This window comes from Falco peregrinus, chromosome 4 (assembly GCF_023634155.1).
Source record: "Falco peregrinus isolate bFalPer1 chromosome 4, bFalPer1.pri, whole genome shotgun sequence".
NCBI classification, from domain to species: Eukaryota; Metazoa; Chordata; class Aves; order Falconiformes; family Falconidae; genus Falco; species Falco peregrinus.
In genome coordinates this window covers 89187321-89202055 of record NC_073724.1, presented here as the reverse complement: position 1 = coordinate 89202055, position 14735 = coordinate 89187321, and the positions used below count along the sequence as shown (strand labels likewise).

Here is a 14735-nt window from a genome sequence, read left to right as displayed (position 1 = left end):
TAGTAATGCTAGAGTATTTGTAAATTGTAAAATAGATTCTTCCACTAACTAAAAAGAAAATCTTGGTGAAGTTCTAATTATGGTCAGGGACCAAAACTTTATAGTTTTTGGCCACTTACAAAGTTTTGAAATACAAGGATTCATATCTGTGAATAAAAGTGGCATTATTAATTCTTGCAAAGAAGGAAAGAGACAGCATCTGAGCGAGTTCCTACTTTGCCTGGACAATAAGCTGACTTTTGAGAGGGTCAGCAATAGCACTGCAATTTTCATTTTGTCACTGGGATACCTTTGCCACAAAAATCATGGTGGTGGCAGAAGAAAAGCCATCTATATGTGAGAGGTATCCCAGCTTTGCAAGGAGCTGTGATCAGAGTGGTAGGCTATGGTGCTCTGAGTCTAACAGCTCCCATGCAGTTGTACTGCAGCATTATGCTGATATGGGTGAGGAGGGAAGCGGGGAGGCAACCAGAGCAGCTGGAGTATTAGGCACCATCAACCAGAATTTTAAGACAACTCTACCTGCCATTGCCTGCTTTGATTTTTTGAAAATGATCTCAAGATCTGAACTGCGTAGTCCAGTTCCAGCTATCATGTGGATATTCTACTCATCTTGTTGTGGAGATAAATTAATTTTCACTCCACACATCAATGTACAGGGTGCCTGCCACTTCTTTCTGCTGCCAGTAAGCTTGTTTGCTTCTGTATGCTCTTGCATTGCATGTGAAGGTGTACATGGAAGCAAAAGCAAAGAGATACTCATCTTTCAAAAAGCCCTGGAACTGAAGAAACATGGATTTATGACATCACACAGTTTACCTGCTCAGCTTGTTGCTAAGCATCTTAGCTCTTTTATTCATGACACAGGATATGAGGCTAGATGCAACTTTGTGATGATTCAGTAGGGCTGTTCATTAAAAAGAATCAAAGACTTGGAGAGAAGACTGTGTCATGTCCCCCTCCTTGGGAAGATCAGGATTGTCACCATGAGTTTTTCCTCCCTTCCTATTGAAGGACTTCGGTGGTGTATGAGAGCACACTGACTTTTTATCCAATAGCTGGTAGGTATCTACTATAAAATTTCTTCCCCCCCCAAAAAAAAAAAATAAATAAAAAATTGAGGTTAAATAATTCTGAAGGCAAATGCATTCTCAACAGACTGAATAAAATTCTCCTCTCCAGGTTTGTTCATTTTCATTCTCTGATCTCTCTGGATGTGATTTAATCTGTTTTAACATTATCAGCACCTTCACAGACAGAATCTGCATTTTTAATATAAAAAAGGAAGAAGAAATCTTAAAAATCCTTTTTGAGCTTTCTTCAAAAAAGATTTGGATCAGGGTTTTTTTTCCTCATTACAAATTCACTTCAAAAGTTGCTCTTTTACTTTAGAAAAGGTAGAATTTATATTGATATGGTAGTGATTACTAAAATCACCATCTTATCTCATTTGCTTTAAATTCCATACTGCAGCCCTTTCTCCCAGTAATCCTTCCACTTTTTAGTATATTCTCTTAGTACTAAAAATGAAGCCAGTTTCATTACACATATTGAAAGCATGCTGGTTAAAATTCTTTTAGCAGTCAGACTTTTTATACGCATTCATGCTTTCCAAGTATTTTTTCAATTGCTCTGCATTAATAACTTTTAAAAGGATTTTCCTTCTCTTTAATTGTCCAGTCTTAGAGTCTTTCTTTCATTTGCCAGTTACTAATTCAAAAATATGAGCTTACTTTATGTGCAATTTTTAGGTCATCATTAAGCTCTTTGTGAAAGAGATTGAGTCATATAATGTGTTTTTTACAGTGCAGCTCAGATCTCAGTTGGTGTCATAGAATGCCACTATAATACAAATAAAAACATTAATCATTCATGTCATTAGTTGCGACTATTATTTTCTACCTTGATGTATTTCTAAAAAAAAAAAAAACAACAAAAAACCAAAAACACAACAAGAAGCCAAAACCAAAATAACCTCTACAATCCATCCAGTCCCTTTTGATTAGCTTATTTAGTTGTGCTCTTTGCTTGCTTCTGTACGGATAATTTGTCCAGTAAAGCTCAGCTGGGTATCTCTATTCTTTACTTGTCCTCCCATTTTCCGTCTCATGTACACATGTTCTCAAAAGCATTTCTATCCAGGATGCTGCAGCAACACCAGAGAACAGAGATGAAAGACTCCATTTCTATTTTACCTTGCATTCTATAATTCTTCCCCACTTTATGGCAGTATAAGCCTTTGTGGTTGCAACCTGTAGTGTTTCAGATCGCTTATTCCTTTGTGTTTCATTTTCTTTGAATTTCTTCATTGCTTTCATTGTGTAGCCTTCACTCCACCTAAAGTCAATAGGAATCTTGGTATTGATTTAAGCGTGGCCAGAATTTCAACAGAAGCTCTTCTGTTATTTTTAAGCCTTTTTTTTTTTTTTAAAGTAGGCCATTAAATATGCATGATGTTTTATAGCAAAATAAGTGCACTGCCTCCTGAAAGGTTTCAGTCTAAGGCCCCATTTTGACAACTTATGCCATGTTCCTGGATCCTGCAGGATCTCCTAGATGATAAGGCAAGGTTCGAAGCCAAGAAGTATGTGCTTGAATTGTGTGGAAATCTGTGTGTGGTTTTGAGCTCCCTTGCTGAGTAGAGATGGAGGTAGGGGCCTGTTACTTTGCAAAACTGGACTGTAAATTTTGTGTGGAAATGAACAACAAGGGATGAGAGTAAGACATTGGAGAAAGGAAGGAAAGATGGAGGTTTCACCAAAAAGATTTTCTGAGTTGGCTGTGCATATCGTGTGGCCTGCACTTCTAAAACCTTTCAGGCTTCTTAGAAGTGAATGAATAAACTTCATAAATATGAATATGAATAATCCTATATAACCATGTCTGGTTGAAATACTTACTCCCTACAATAGGCATTAGTTTCGCTTCATGTCAGATCACTGGATTTGTCCCAAATGGTGTAGTTTGTGATGATAGAGATGTTATGGGGTAGGAAAAGAGTTCTGGAAAGGGGTAGATTATGCGGGGGGGAAAGAAGGACACACAGTGAACAAGGGAACAAAAATACAGAAGGAAAATGAGACCGAATGCAGTAAACAAAGAAAAAAAGATGACAAGACATGGCAGGCAAGGGAGCATAAGATATGGCAACAAATGGAGAAGTAAATGTCCCTACATAATGTGTGTGAGATGATTTTTTGTTTTGATTGCCAGCAGAGGCTATGGCTTTTGAAGCCTCCTCATCCACCTCTCTGTTCCTTTTCTTCAACAAAAGAAACCATATTGTGCCAAAAAAACCCCACAGCACTCTTAGGAACATTCTAATCTGAAAGATCCCTGGACAATTATTACTTTGACAATTATTACAACTTCACTTACTGGGCCCTGCTAGAGTTCAGTCACATTTGTGTTCCTTCATCTCAGAGTTCCCTTGGGGTTCTTTTTTTGGACAGGCTTGCCAAAAATAGTTGTTCCTACATTTGCTATTTTTAAATCTGAAAAAAAGGTCTGCCTAACCATAAATAATGACGAGAACAAGAGCAGTGTGTTGGGGACGTCTTATAATCTTGTCAAGCTGATGAAGAAAGTAGCATTCACTAAATCTTCCTTTGAGTTAGTGGGGTGCGGTTGTGTGTGGGGGGGGTTGTTTGTTTGTTTGTTTTGTTTTCTGGATGTCAAGCAAAGTCCGTAAAATCTGTTCTGTAATATAAGATGGTGGCATTAAAGAAGCAAGTACTGTACATTTTTACCTGCCCTGCTGTGTTGTGCTGGCCTGATGTCAGGTTCCTGTTCATTGAGAAATGACATGGAGGTGAAGCGGTCTTGTTGAGTCCAAGTGATTTATCACATGGCATGATGCCAGCACTTGCTGTTACACCAAGCTGTCAGTTTCTTTGTTGTAAATTAAACCACGTTCACAACCTAAAAGATTTTCAAAGCTTATTTTGTAGACAGATCTTCTAGCAATTCCTTGCAGAGCAAACTGGGCTCTCTTTAATCAGAGTGTATATTTTTATTTCAGAGTTTAACAAGGAGTGTTCTTCCATTTCTAGAACTATTAATTGTTGATATACGTACCTCAGGCAAGTTACTTTGCAGGTTTCAATATAAATTCTGAAAATGGGATGTTTTCAGTATCCCCATAATGCTCCTTCTTTCACTCTTCCTCACTGGTTTTCTTAGCATTGAGAAGAAAGGAAAACAGCTGCTGACACTGAGGTTTGATGATTTTACAAGACCAGGGATTATAATTTGTGCTGTGGTATAATTATTTTTTATTTTGTCCTTTATCTATGTAGAAGAATCTGCTTATTGTATTATTAAAAAATATTTCTTCCTCCGTCACTCAAGTGTAGACCACTGACATCCACTCATCCTCTTAATAACTCCTGCAAGTATATTGACTAAGACCAGTCTTAGTCAGATGGAAGAGAAAGAGGGATCAACCGTCACTCCAGGCACACCTCCTCCTGGTCTCAAACACTGTAGGCCTAGTCAAAAGGAAATGTAGAAATAATATAGTGCAATTTAGGGGGATGACACTTAGACTTGTTTCTCATTCTTTCCAGTATTCAGGTAGGTGAGGCAGGGTAGACGGAAGAGGAAAACATCCTTCTTCCTCTGGTAAGCCTTGTAATGGTTCTGTGCAACGCTGGGACCTCTGTGTCAGGACTAGAGCAGAAAAGGTGAGACTGCTAGTAAAAGATGACCCCACTGACTCTGCCTATAGGATTAAATTAAGCTGAGCTAGGGCAGGCTTGTCCATACTGTTCCACAGTAAGAAGGTTGTTGCTCTGGGCCAGCTAACATTTTCCCACACAGTTGAGAGTTCGGTGCAGGCCAAGTAGTTTACTGAAAAGCATCTTTTTGGGGAGAGAGAACAGTTGCTGCTGCAGGGACACTCAGCATATTGTGCCATTTGACTTCAAGGAACAAGAATGGTCCCTGGCTGGTTTTGATCACTAGTACAGATGTGGTTGTTGGCAGTAGGATGAGTTGAGGAATGGCAGCCTTGCAATCCGACTTCCCACACAGCAAAACGATTTGGGAGGTAAATCACTGGAGGCACCATGCTTTCGGTGTGTTCAAAATTTTGGGATATAATAGAGAAGTCCTGTGGTTTTATGCTTTATCATGCTATGTCTTAAGACTATGTCTTAAGGAACCTACGGCCACCCAGACAGCAAGAAGACTAAACAGTAGCTTTCTCTTATCTGATTGAATTGCACCTTTTTTTTTTTTTTTTAATACGCATAGATATTTGGGGGGGGGCATTTTGGGGTTGTTTGGGGGGTTTTTTTGGTTGTTTGTTTGGTTTTTTTTTTTTATTTAAAAAGAAAAAAGAAACGGAAAACCCCCACAAAATCAAAACCAAAACAAAGATGCCATTTCTTTGTGGCAGATAGGCTGTCTTCATTATACAAATCTATAATGGATTTTGCTTATGTATCCAGCTGATGGTATGCTATACTTTAGGACCCATCCTTTGCATTATCTGAAGTCTTCTCCAGAGTGATATTTCCAGCTTTTATGTTTTCCTCCCCTGCCAGTCAATGGCAATTGCAGAGGTTTCTCCCTCTGTGACATGTGAATTGGGTAAAACAGAGAGGCTGAAGGCTTTTAGCTGTAAATGTTTGAAAGGAAAAATCTTTTCTGAAAGTAAACAGTATCATAACCAAAAGACTGAGGTTTGGCTGAGATTAATTTAAAAAATATGTTTATTTCATTACTTTGCAATCTGTCTACCGTTTCTCTTATTGATGTCACATGTCATTTGCCTACATGCAATTTTAGCCTTGGACTTAATGGTAATTTCTGTTCAGTACATTGCCAAATGCCTTTCAGAACTGTTGCCAAAAACATTCTCTTTCCTATCCAAAACTGACCTGGGGACTCTAATTCATCCACTTACAGCATCTAGCCTTGACTACTGTAATTCCTTGGTTTGCTGGGCTTGGAGCCAAATCGATTGGCAGACTCCAGCTTAGTCAGAATTCAGCGACAAGGCTACTGACCCAAACCACGCCAACTCTATATCCTCCCTGTGCTGTGAATCTATATTTGAAAAGCATGTTATACATTTACTGTAACAGTTTCCTTTACACCGTAATTTTATGGGTGGAATTTTTCTTTTACCCTGTATGTCAATTGTCGCACTCTTACAGAATTTTCTGAGCTAAATTGCCATATATTCTACTCTTGCACTTATAGTAATTTAGTGCAAAGCCCTTTTCATCCTGTATCCCTAATTGGTGTAGTTTGGAGAGAAATTCTACATGAAACTTGATTATTTTATCTGGCAGCAAAGACTTTTGTTTTTAACACGTGTTGCAGTTTCTTTTTTTGTTTTTTTTTTTTTACTACTACTACTACTACTACTACTACTACTACTACTATTATTATTATTATGCATTATAAAGCATTTGGTTGCTGGTGTTCTTTATTTTTGCATACAAGAAATGAAAAATAATCACATATTCATGACAGCTGAAAATGTAATAAGCAAAGGAAAATAGAATACTTCTTGTCTCCTGAACCCAAGGAGAAATTTCAGCCTTCACTCAATCATGTATTTAAAATAGCCTGCTAGATAAATGTAATGGAAGGTAAAAGTGTTCTCTCAACCTCTTAATCTACAGATGAGGTTATGCGTTGGTTCTCATTTATTTATGTTCTTTTCTGGTAGTATCATTTTCAAATATCCCGTATCATATATTGTCTTCCCCTGGAGATATTCTAGTTTTCCCTTTAATCCAATTTTGTATAAAACTTCTACAGGTGTTGTTTAAGGGATTTTTGTTGTTGTTCCTAGTTTTTCTGGTTGTTTTTACATTTATACTTGATAACAATAACAAATGTAAATAAATTTACATTTATATTTGATAACAAATAACTTGATGGCAACAGAAACTGAGGTTTAAACTTTCTTTTAATATGCTTACTATGAGCTGGCACCTCTGATAAAGGCTATTGTAGTTACACCACATTTGTTAAACACTGACACTTGCATATCAGTCTAGGCTTACTTGTTTGGGTCTTTTTAGTTATTTATAACTCAGCAGAAAAACAATTAGATAATAATATTTTGAAACACACCACATAAATTACCAGCTATAGAATAAGTCATTGGGAAAGATGCAATTTTTTACATCCGGTAAGTTATGCTGATAGGAAAAACAATGATGTAGTATGGACCCTTCTAGAACAATACAGTTTTTTAAACCCTAATTTAGTAAGGAAACATCTTTGCATATGGTCAATGAAAATTTGATATAGCATAGAACTTAACAACAGATGTTTGACAATGAATATTTCATGTTACTTAATAATTCTACTTACCAGTCATCATTGACAGTACAGTGCATTCTAGAGTTAAAGGTGCCTTACGGAGATAGACATGAACTGTTATTTCATTTTATAATTTTTTTTCTAGAGGTCAGGAAATAGTCTGAAAACCATGGTCAGCAACAAAACCAGGAGCAATGATTTCGCTCCGATTCTGCAGATAACAGCCCAAAATCTGGGCCCTCTCTTTGGCCAAATCTTACCTAGATGTGGAGGAAAAATGAATGCACTGTAGAGTTTCTCAGCTAATATAAACTTTCCTGGCTTCCTCTTAGGGATGAATCTACCATCCTTATGGGTTGTGTGCTGCTGGATCATTTACAAATACAAATCTGATCCTGATCAGGGATGGGTACATTATGTCTTGTCTTCCAATTACACAGAGCACAGGAGTTCTTCCAGTTTTAGGCTTCCAGGGTGTCTGTGGGAGAACAAATTAATCCTTATGCAACATGAATTAACCAGCAAAGAAACTGGAAACTGAAAAACTGTGAACTGGCAGAATGGCTTTACATTGGATTGCCATCTCATAGCACATAAACGCAGGATTATCATGGAGTACAAAAAGATGTGAAGCCACTTTCCTATACTGTCAAACCATGGCCTTGGCTGCTTTTTATCTCTGATGCAATGCTTGGAGACCTTTTATGTTGGGTGTTACCTGTGGGTGTTTGCAACACTTCATAGCCTATATTGCTGGTGCTTTTTGAAATAGTTGCATGTGTGTTGACACTTTCTTTGAACAAGGTAGCGAAATGTTGGTCTTTGATATGTACTAATTTACTATTCTCCTCTACATTTGCCTTTTTAAATTATCCCTAGCTGCCTATTGGATAAACTTTCTTTAAATGCCTTGATTTTTAGCATCTAGTACTCCAAGTATCCTACTTCCTTTAGTTTTTTTTTAATTCCTGAAAGTGAAGGAGAACCATTCTCTGCTCACTTTGTCTACTACACTTATGCAAGAAAAACTATTTGACATCTTCCTAGCTTGTGTTTCCATTGCGGAGAGTTTCTGAAATAATCATATAATGGCTTTTGATAAATCTTAGCATCTGTTCACAGAATGGAAATTGAACACTTTAAAGTTCAAATGTTTTTAAAAATTCATATGATGTTATTAATACCTATTAGTGGAAAATGGCAAACCAGCCTTCCTCATATTTTTGTGAATCTTTTCTACTTGAATTTCCACTTGCAAACTAAAACCAGATTGTTAATTATGCAAAATTTTCTGAGCACCTGGGTCATCAACATGATAGTAATTAAATTCTAGCCTTAGTTTCTATACACACAATAATAGATTGCTTTAGCATTTTCATTCTTTTCAAATTAATTGAATATACACCGCATAACTTCCTTGATACATCCACCTTTCACTCCAAGCAAGTTCTCATAGGCTGAAGTTATCACATCTGCTATTAAAACTTGATCACAAATGGTTCTGATCATGCCAGTAGTTTTGAGGCACCTTCTTTAGTATAAACTACATAGAAGTATTAATTCTAAAAGACTAAATTTATTTTCTATGGCTTTAGGAGTTAATTAACCAGCCCTGATTACAAAGACAAACTTCCATCTGTGATTCAAAATGTTGTAAGCTTCCTCAATCTGAAAGCAGCCTGTAAAATAGGTAATAAAAGAGGATGGAAGAAACGTGCTTCTATTCAAGTGAGTGAGGTTAACTTTCAGATCTAGAGGGGAAAGATACGTAACTGACTTACTAGGTGAGCTCATTGTTTTACAAAATATGGGTTGTTATGTATAAGATCCTCTGCATCTGTGACTTGAAGGGAGAAGAAGAGCAGCTGTTGATCAGCTCGATGAGAGCCGCAATCAGAGGGCATTACGGCATTCCTGCCACCATTTCTCTATGAGAGGGGAAGGAGGTGCTTCAAGCTGCAGCGTTACAAAACAGTAGACATTGTTTCAGCCCAGGAATCTAAAGAGATAAATAGTCAAGAACCTTGTCCAAGAGTTGAGGCCTTTTTCAGTTTGACTTCATAGGTCAGCACATGTGCACGCTTAGGAGCACAGCCCAGGTCATTTGTAGAAAATTTGTATTTCCTGGTGGTCCTTCAGTTAACTGTGCTGGGATCAAGGCAATTTAAATCTTGGTCAAATAATTTTTAGGCAGGTCACTGTTGTGGAAGGACAGCGTTGCTTGTAACTGATGCAAAGAGAAAGAAAAGAGTGTTGGGAGAAGAGGTTCTGAATTAGGATGAACAAGTAGCTAAAAACGTAAGATCTTAATTGTCCTAGATAATTGACCTAAATATTGACGTCTGGCTTCGGGACAAATTCATTAGAGTTGAATGAGGGAAGCCCATTTCACATCTCTTCTTCATCTTATATGCAAAAAAATGTGACTGTTCATGTACATAAACATACATAGGCTGTGGACACAGGACAGAATGATCTACCACAGGTGAGCCCATTTATAATAAATAAAAGAGAAACAGCAGCTGCAGCTACAGAATGCAGCATTAATGTGTGGTTTAGCCCTTCCCGTCTACTGACAAATTCTCACTATCAGATAGTCACCCTTCAAAGGAGAGCCTGCTTGTCTTTCACGCTTACATTTGTACAGCCTGCTCATCTGTATGCAGCTGCCACAGGGGAACGTGTCAGGTTTATGCCTCAAGTGTCATTTCTGTAGTCACACACCTACAAAGGCACATGGCTGTGCAGAGGGTTGTAGCAGACATCACGGGGAAGCAGCTGCATGCATGGTTTTTGGTACATAGTTATAAGTTGTGTAGACTAAAGTTATGGAGACAGACTTGAAGGGAGACATCTCCAACATTGGTAAAATGTAAGTACAAAAGACACATCATTGGATGGATATTGATGATGTTGTTTCAGTAATGACATCATCCATAGACTCCTAGTGTCTTTGCTTTGCTTCTATATAGTGATCACAACATAAATTGCTTGTCTTGTTTGACTTCCTTGTTCACCAAAGTTGAGCAGATTGTCGCCGTTTTCAACGCTTCTACCAGACAAAAAGCTTGGGACCATTTCTCGAAAGCCCAGCGAAAGAACATAGACATTTGGCGAAAGCATTCTGAGGTTGGTGATTTTATTATTACTTTCTATCCATCATCTCACAGCTGGATTGACACAGAACGAGTGTGATTGTAGCTGGACATAGTGTATTCAGCAGTATTTACGGCTACTGTTTTAGCTGTTAATCAACTGGCCATTATATACTCTCCTCTACAGTATGAATTGCTCCCATTGCTCTCATTATGATAATAGTCATTAAATAACACTAAGACAGAGAGCAATGTGGTTTTATTTTTCATGCAAAATTTGGGAAATCATTGGAGGATTATGTTTACTACCTAAAATAATGAACTGAAGTAGTGAAATTAGGAACGGTATTTTCAACTAAGGATAGAATTAAGAAATATTTCTGAAAAATATCTTTTTAGGAGTCATCGTGATCTGTTTTTAAAAGAAGTATTCTGTAGCACAGATATTTTTTCTCTTTGTGCCATCACATGATCATTATAAGATGACTTTGCCTAAAAATAAGAGAATTTCTTTCCTAAGTAATGACCTAAGCATATTAAGCCCAGAATTATGACATACTCCTTCCCATTCGTTTTATGTTGATCTTTCAAAAAGTAGACACATCACTTGTATTGATTCTAATTATTATGCTTGCAAAGAAACCAGCATAAATGTAATCATACTACCATACAGAGTTAGCAATTTGGAACCACGCATGCGTGACTGTCATAGGCATGAACAGAGGAGATGGGATTCTAACTTCCCCTTGCTGCCGGTGGCGGCAAAGGAAGCGCTAGACCTCATCCTGTGTTTTGGTCATCCAGCTTTCGTTTTTAATTCAGTATATACGCTATGAGCCTGTATTTTAAAAAGTAAGTACCGCTGTCTTTGTTTTCTTTCTTTCTTCTTCCCTTTTTTTTTTTTAATATGAGCAACTTAACATACACTTGGTTTACCTTCATGTAGTACAGTATGTTGATTGTTACTATCACAGTCCTCTAAATGATTTTTCTCTGTCTCAGAGTAAAAACTTTAGAAGGTAAGGTGCACTTATTTAATTATTTTGTAGTACACTTGTAAAATAAGTGTTGTACACTTAGTTTGAGAAACACTGAAGTGCTGTGATATAAATCATTTGCGTAACATTTTAAGTGCCCATTAACTAATGCTAAATTACAGTTGAATACCAATGGCACTAAATGTAACATCCACATGAATACCAAATGAATTCTTTATTATCAGTGCTATAATGGTGAATACCAAATGACTTCACAATAATGGGACACTTAAAATAAAATGTTAGCATAATTTATTGGTACAAACTGTATTTTGCATTTTGTTCACAAATATTTCATATGAGTAGTGGGTAAAGACTTTGTTCAATTGAAAGTTGGGAGTTGGGAATTGATGTTTGTCTTATCATTTAGAGAAGTATGAAAACATGACTTGCTAGTAGATTATTTCAATTATATTGAGACCATCCCTTCTTAAACTAACTTTCTGTACAGGGATGTTGTGTGTCATTCATTTGCTGGCTTCTAAATCTTTAATAAACTGAAATGTGTAAGAGTTGGACTTTCCAGAAATGTTTCAAATATTATTCCCTTTGTTTTCCTAAGAGGACAACTAAAACAATTCATAAATATGTGAAGACTCTCACTGAAAAAATATATTTTAGAAATGCCTGTTTTCCAGATGTGAAATATGATGGAAATGTTAGCAAATGGCATATTTGCTTTAAATCATATTTTCTAACCATGACATTATTTGCTAATTTGTTTAATTACCTGACCACCTTCCATTTTTTTCTGAATTTAGGAAAGCTTTGCTAGAAAGCCAAACCCAAAACAAACACTCATACACATAGACATTCTCCATGGAAGATTATTGACTTTGCTGATAATGTAGACATTGATGCATCAAGGACATCTATCCCCTAAAGAGGGAGTAAATGTAAGCGGATGTCTGCTATGTATGCAATATGCTTCCCCAAGAAAAAGTGCAGGTGGCCTTTTCCAGTAAGGAATTAAGGAACGGCTTGCTAATTTCTTCTGGAGGTGCCTCTGTTTACATGAGATGCTGGTCGGCAATTTACCTTTTTAATAACTTTTTTTTTTTAATTTGAAATTATTCTCCTGTAAAATGCCTACTAATTAGCCCCCTTGCCTTTGCTCAGATTAATGGACACATACACATTTAACCAGAATATCTGAGATCTGCCAATGAACCAAGAGTACAGCTCGAGGGAAACGCCTTCCCTCTTTTCACACAGTCCCTCTCTGACAGCCGATGTTAATTGCACCGAGCAGCGGTCCGACTCCTCAATGCTGTCTCCTCCTTCCACACGACTCTTCCTTGTTTCAAAGATTTCAAACCACCTCTTTGGGAATTAAGCTCTTTGTTGGCAGAAAAATTAGCTGTCTGCGAACTGACAAGGCCTGCACTAATCACAGTGCAGCATCCCCGTGTTACACCTGACAGGATTATTAGGGCAAAATAGAGTCCTCTCAATCTTCCCGGTGCTGCCATTAAAAAGCCAGCAGCTACATCTGCGCCAGCTTTTCTACCCAGAACAAAGACCGTCTAGACTCCTACAGAGCCTGTGTGCCTGCTGATCATTTACCTAGAGACATGTGTGGGCTCTCTGCCTGCCCTTGCAGCAACCGGGCTGTCCACTCTGGCACTCCTTTTAGATCAAGATGCAGAGATTTTTGGGACAGCATTATGGGGCTGGGTCTTTTAAATCCGAGGTGATTTGGGCATAGGGAGAGAGGGTGAGATGCCTTTGGCCAGCAGCGGACACATAAAATATAGAGCACTCCATCTGCACTGGCTGCTCTTGGCTCCCTTTATCATCAGCAGAGAGAACTAGGCACTTCTAGGATGCAGTTAATATGACTTTGTTTAATGGAGACACCTACGCTTGGCCAGATGAATCCTACCCCAGGTGGCAGAGAGAAGCAAGAATCATCTCTACCTTAAGCGGTCTAATAATTTTTTTATCAGTCTGCTTTATACACAGATTTAAGTACTGTCCTTGCTGTTAAAGCATTCTCCTATGTTTAGCAGAACTAAACATCACTTAACATGAAGACTCACTTTCTGTCTTGTTTTCCCTGAGTGTTATCTTTGATAAACTCAATTCTTTCACAGGAAGAATTCCCTGTGGTACTGATGTTATAAATATTCATATACAAATAAATATGATTACAATGATAAATGATGCATAATTAAAATCAGAGCGGTATTAAAAACAGATACTAAATAATACATAATGACTTTATGGAAGCTAATACTGACAAAAGGTCATTTTGGGTTTTAGGAGCTCCGAAATGCTCACAGTGAACAGCTCATGGGAATCCGCCGGGAAGAGGAGATGGAAATGTCTGATGATGACAGTGGTGACAATCCCAGTAAAAAGCTGAGAGTAGATGATTCAGGTAAAGCCAAATCCTTCTATAATGTCAAGCCTATACAACTGGGGTTTTTTAAAAAGTAAACAAAAACTTACATGTGAGAAGTGACATATTAATAGCTGATTATATAAGACAGTATCTTATTTTAAACCGTCATAAGTTAGTTACTTGAATGATGCAAGCTGTTTCTAGGAGGTGTCTGTCACCTACTATGTCCTGTAACGATGAAAATTCTCCAGTTCTGCCCTTGATTGGAAGCAGTACGTTTCTTTAGCATGCTGTCTGCAGTCTTGTATGACAGTATCTAATTCCATGTTCATAAAAATGTCTTATTATGAGACCGTTTGGAGTTACGTGTTGGTCAGTATTCTTTAAGCCTTACCTTTCTTTTCAACAAATACATAATAATGTATAAGCTCTCTAAAAAATACGCCATGCCATTTTAAATGTGTGCTTTGTGGAATTAACTTTCAAGGGTACATATTTCACAGTGTGGTACTGCATACTGCTTTAATTGGATACTCGTTAGATGGCTGTCATGAAAGAACAAGGGTGCATGTAATCTAAGTAAAGAAATGCAACATTTTCAGCCTTCTACAAATACTGTGCTGTCCAGGGTGGACACCAAGAGGTGGCTCAGAAGCTGCCTGAATTATTGACTGGTAACGTGATCTGGATGGATGCTTTGCTTGATTTCTTGACATTGGCTAATAAAGTTGTGAGTAGCTTACAAAGGTTTGCTTGTTTAGACACTCATCTTCAGAAAGCAAATTTGGCTCCTTCTGTGACAAGATGCTGTGTGAGGTCAAGTGACTCCAGAAGTAAAGACCAAAGGAAGGAGTGTCATTCTAGCAAAGAAATTTTTACTACATCTCTTTCGAGGGGAGATTTAATATTTTTCCTGGAAGAAAAATGCAATAATAAAAGCTGTAAAGGACACTCCTAATTTTCACTTGG

At 37.5% G+C, this 14735-nt stretch overlaps 1 protein-coding gene across 4 annotated transcripts in view; it reads left to right on the top strand.

The window, feature by feature from the left end:
- ENOX1 (ecto-NOX disulfide-thiol exchanger 1) overlaps positions 1–14735 on the top strand; it is a 369755-nt gene that overhangs the window by 292479 nt on the left and 62541 nt on the right. For all 4 annotated transcript variants that reach the window (XM_055803033.1, XM_055803035.1, XM_055803032.1 and 1 more), the window contains 2 exons: positions 10310–10416; positions 13685–13802. In XM_055803033.1, the coding sequence (XP_055659008.1) occupies positions 10310–10416; positions 13685–13802 (225 nt within the window). The remainder of the gene's footprint in view (positions 1–10309; positions 10417–13684; positions 13803–14735) is intronic.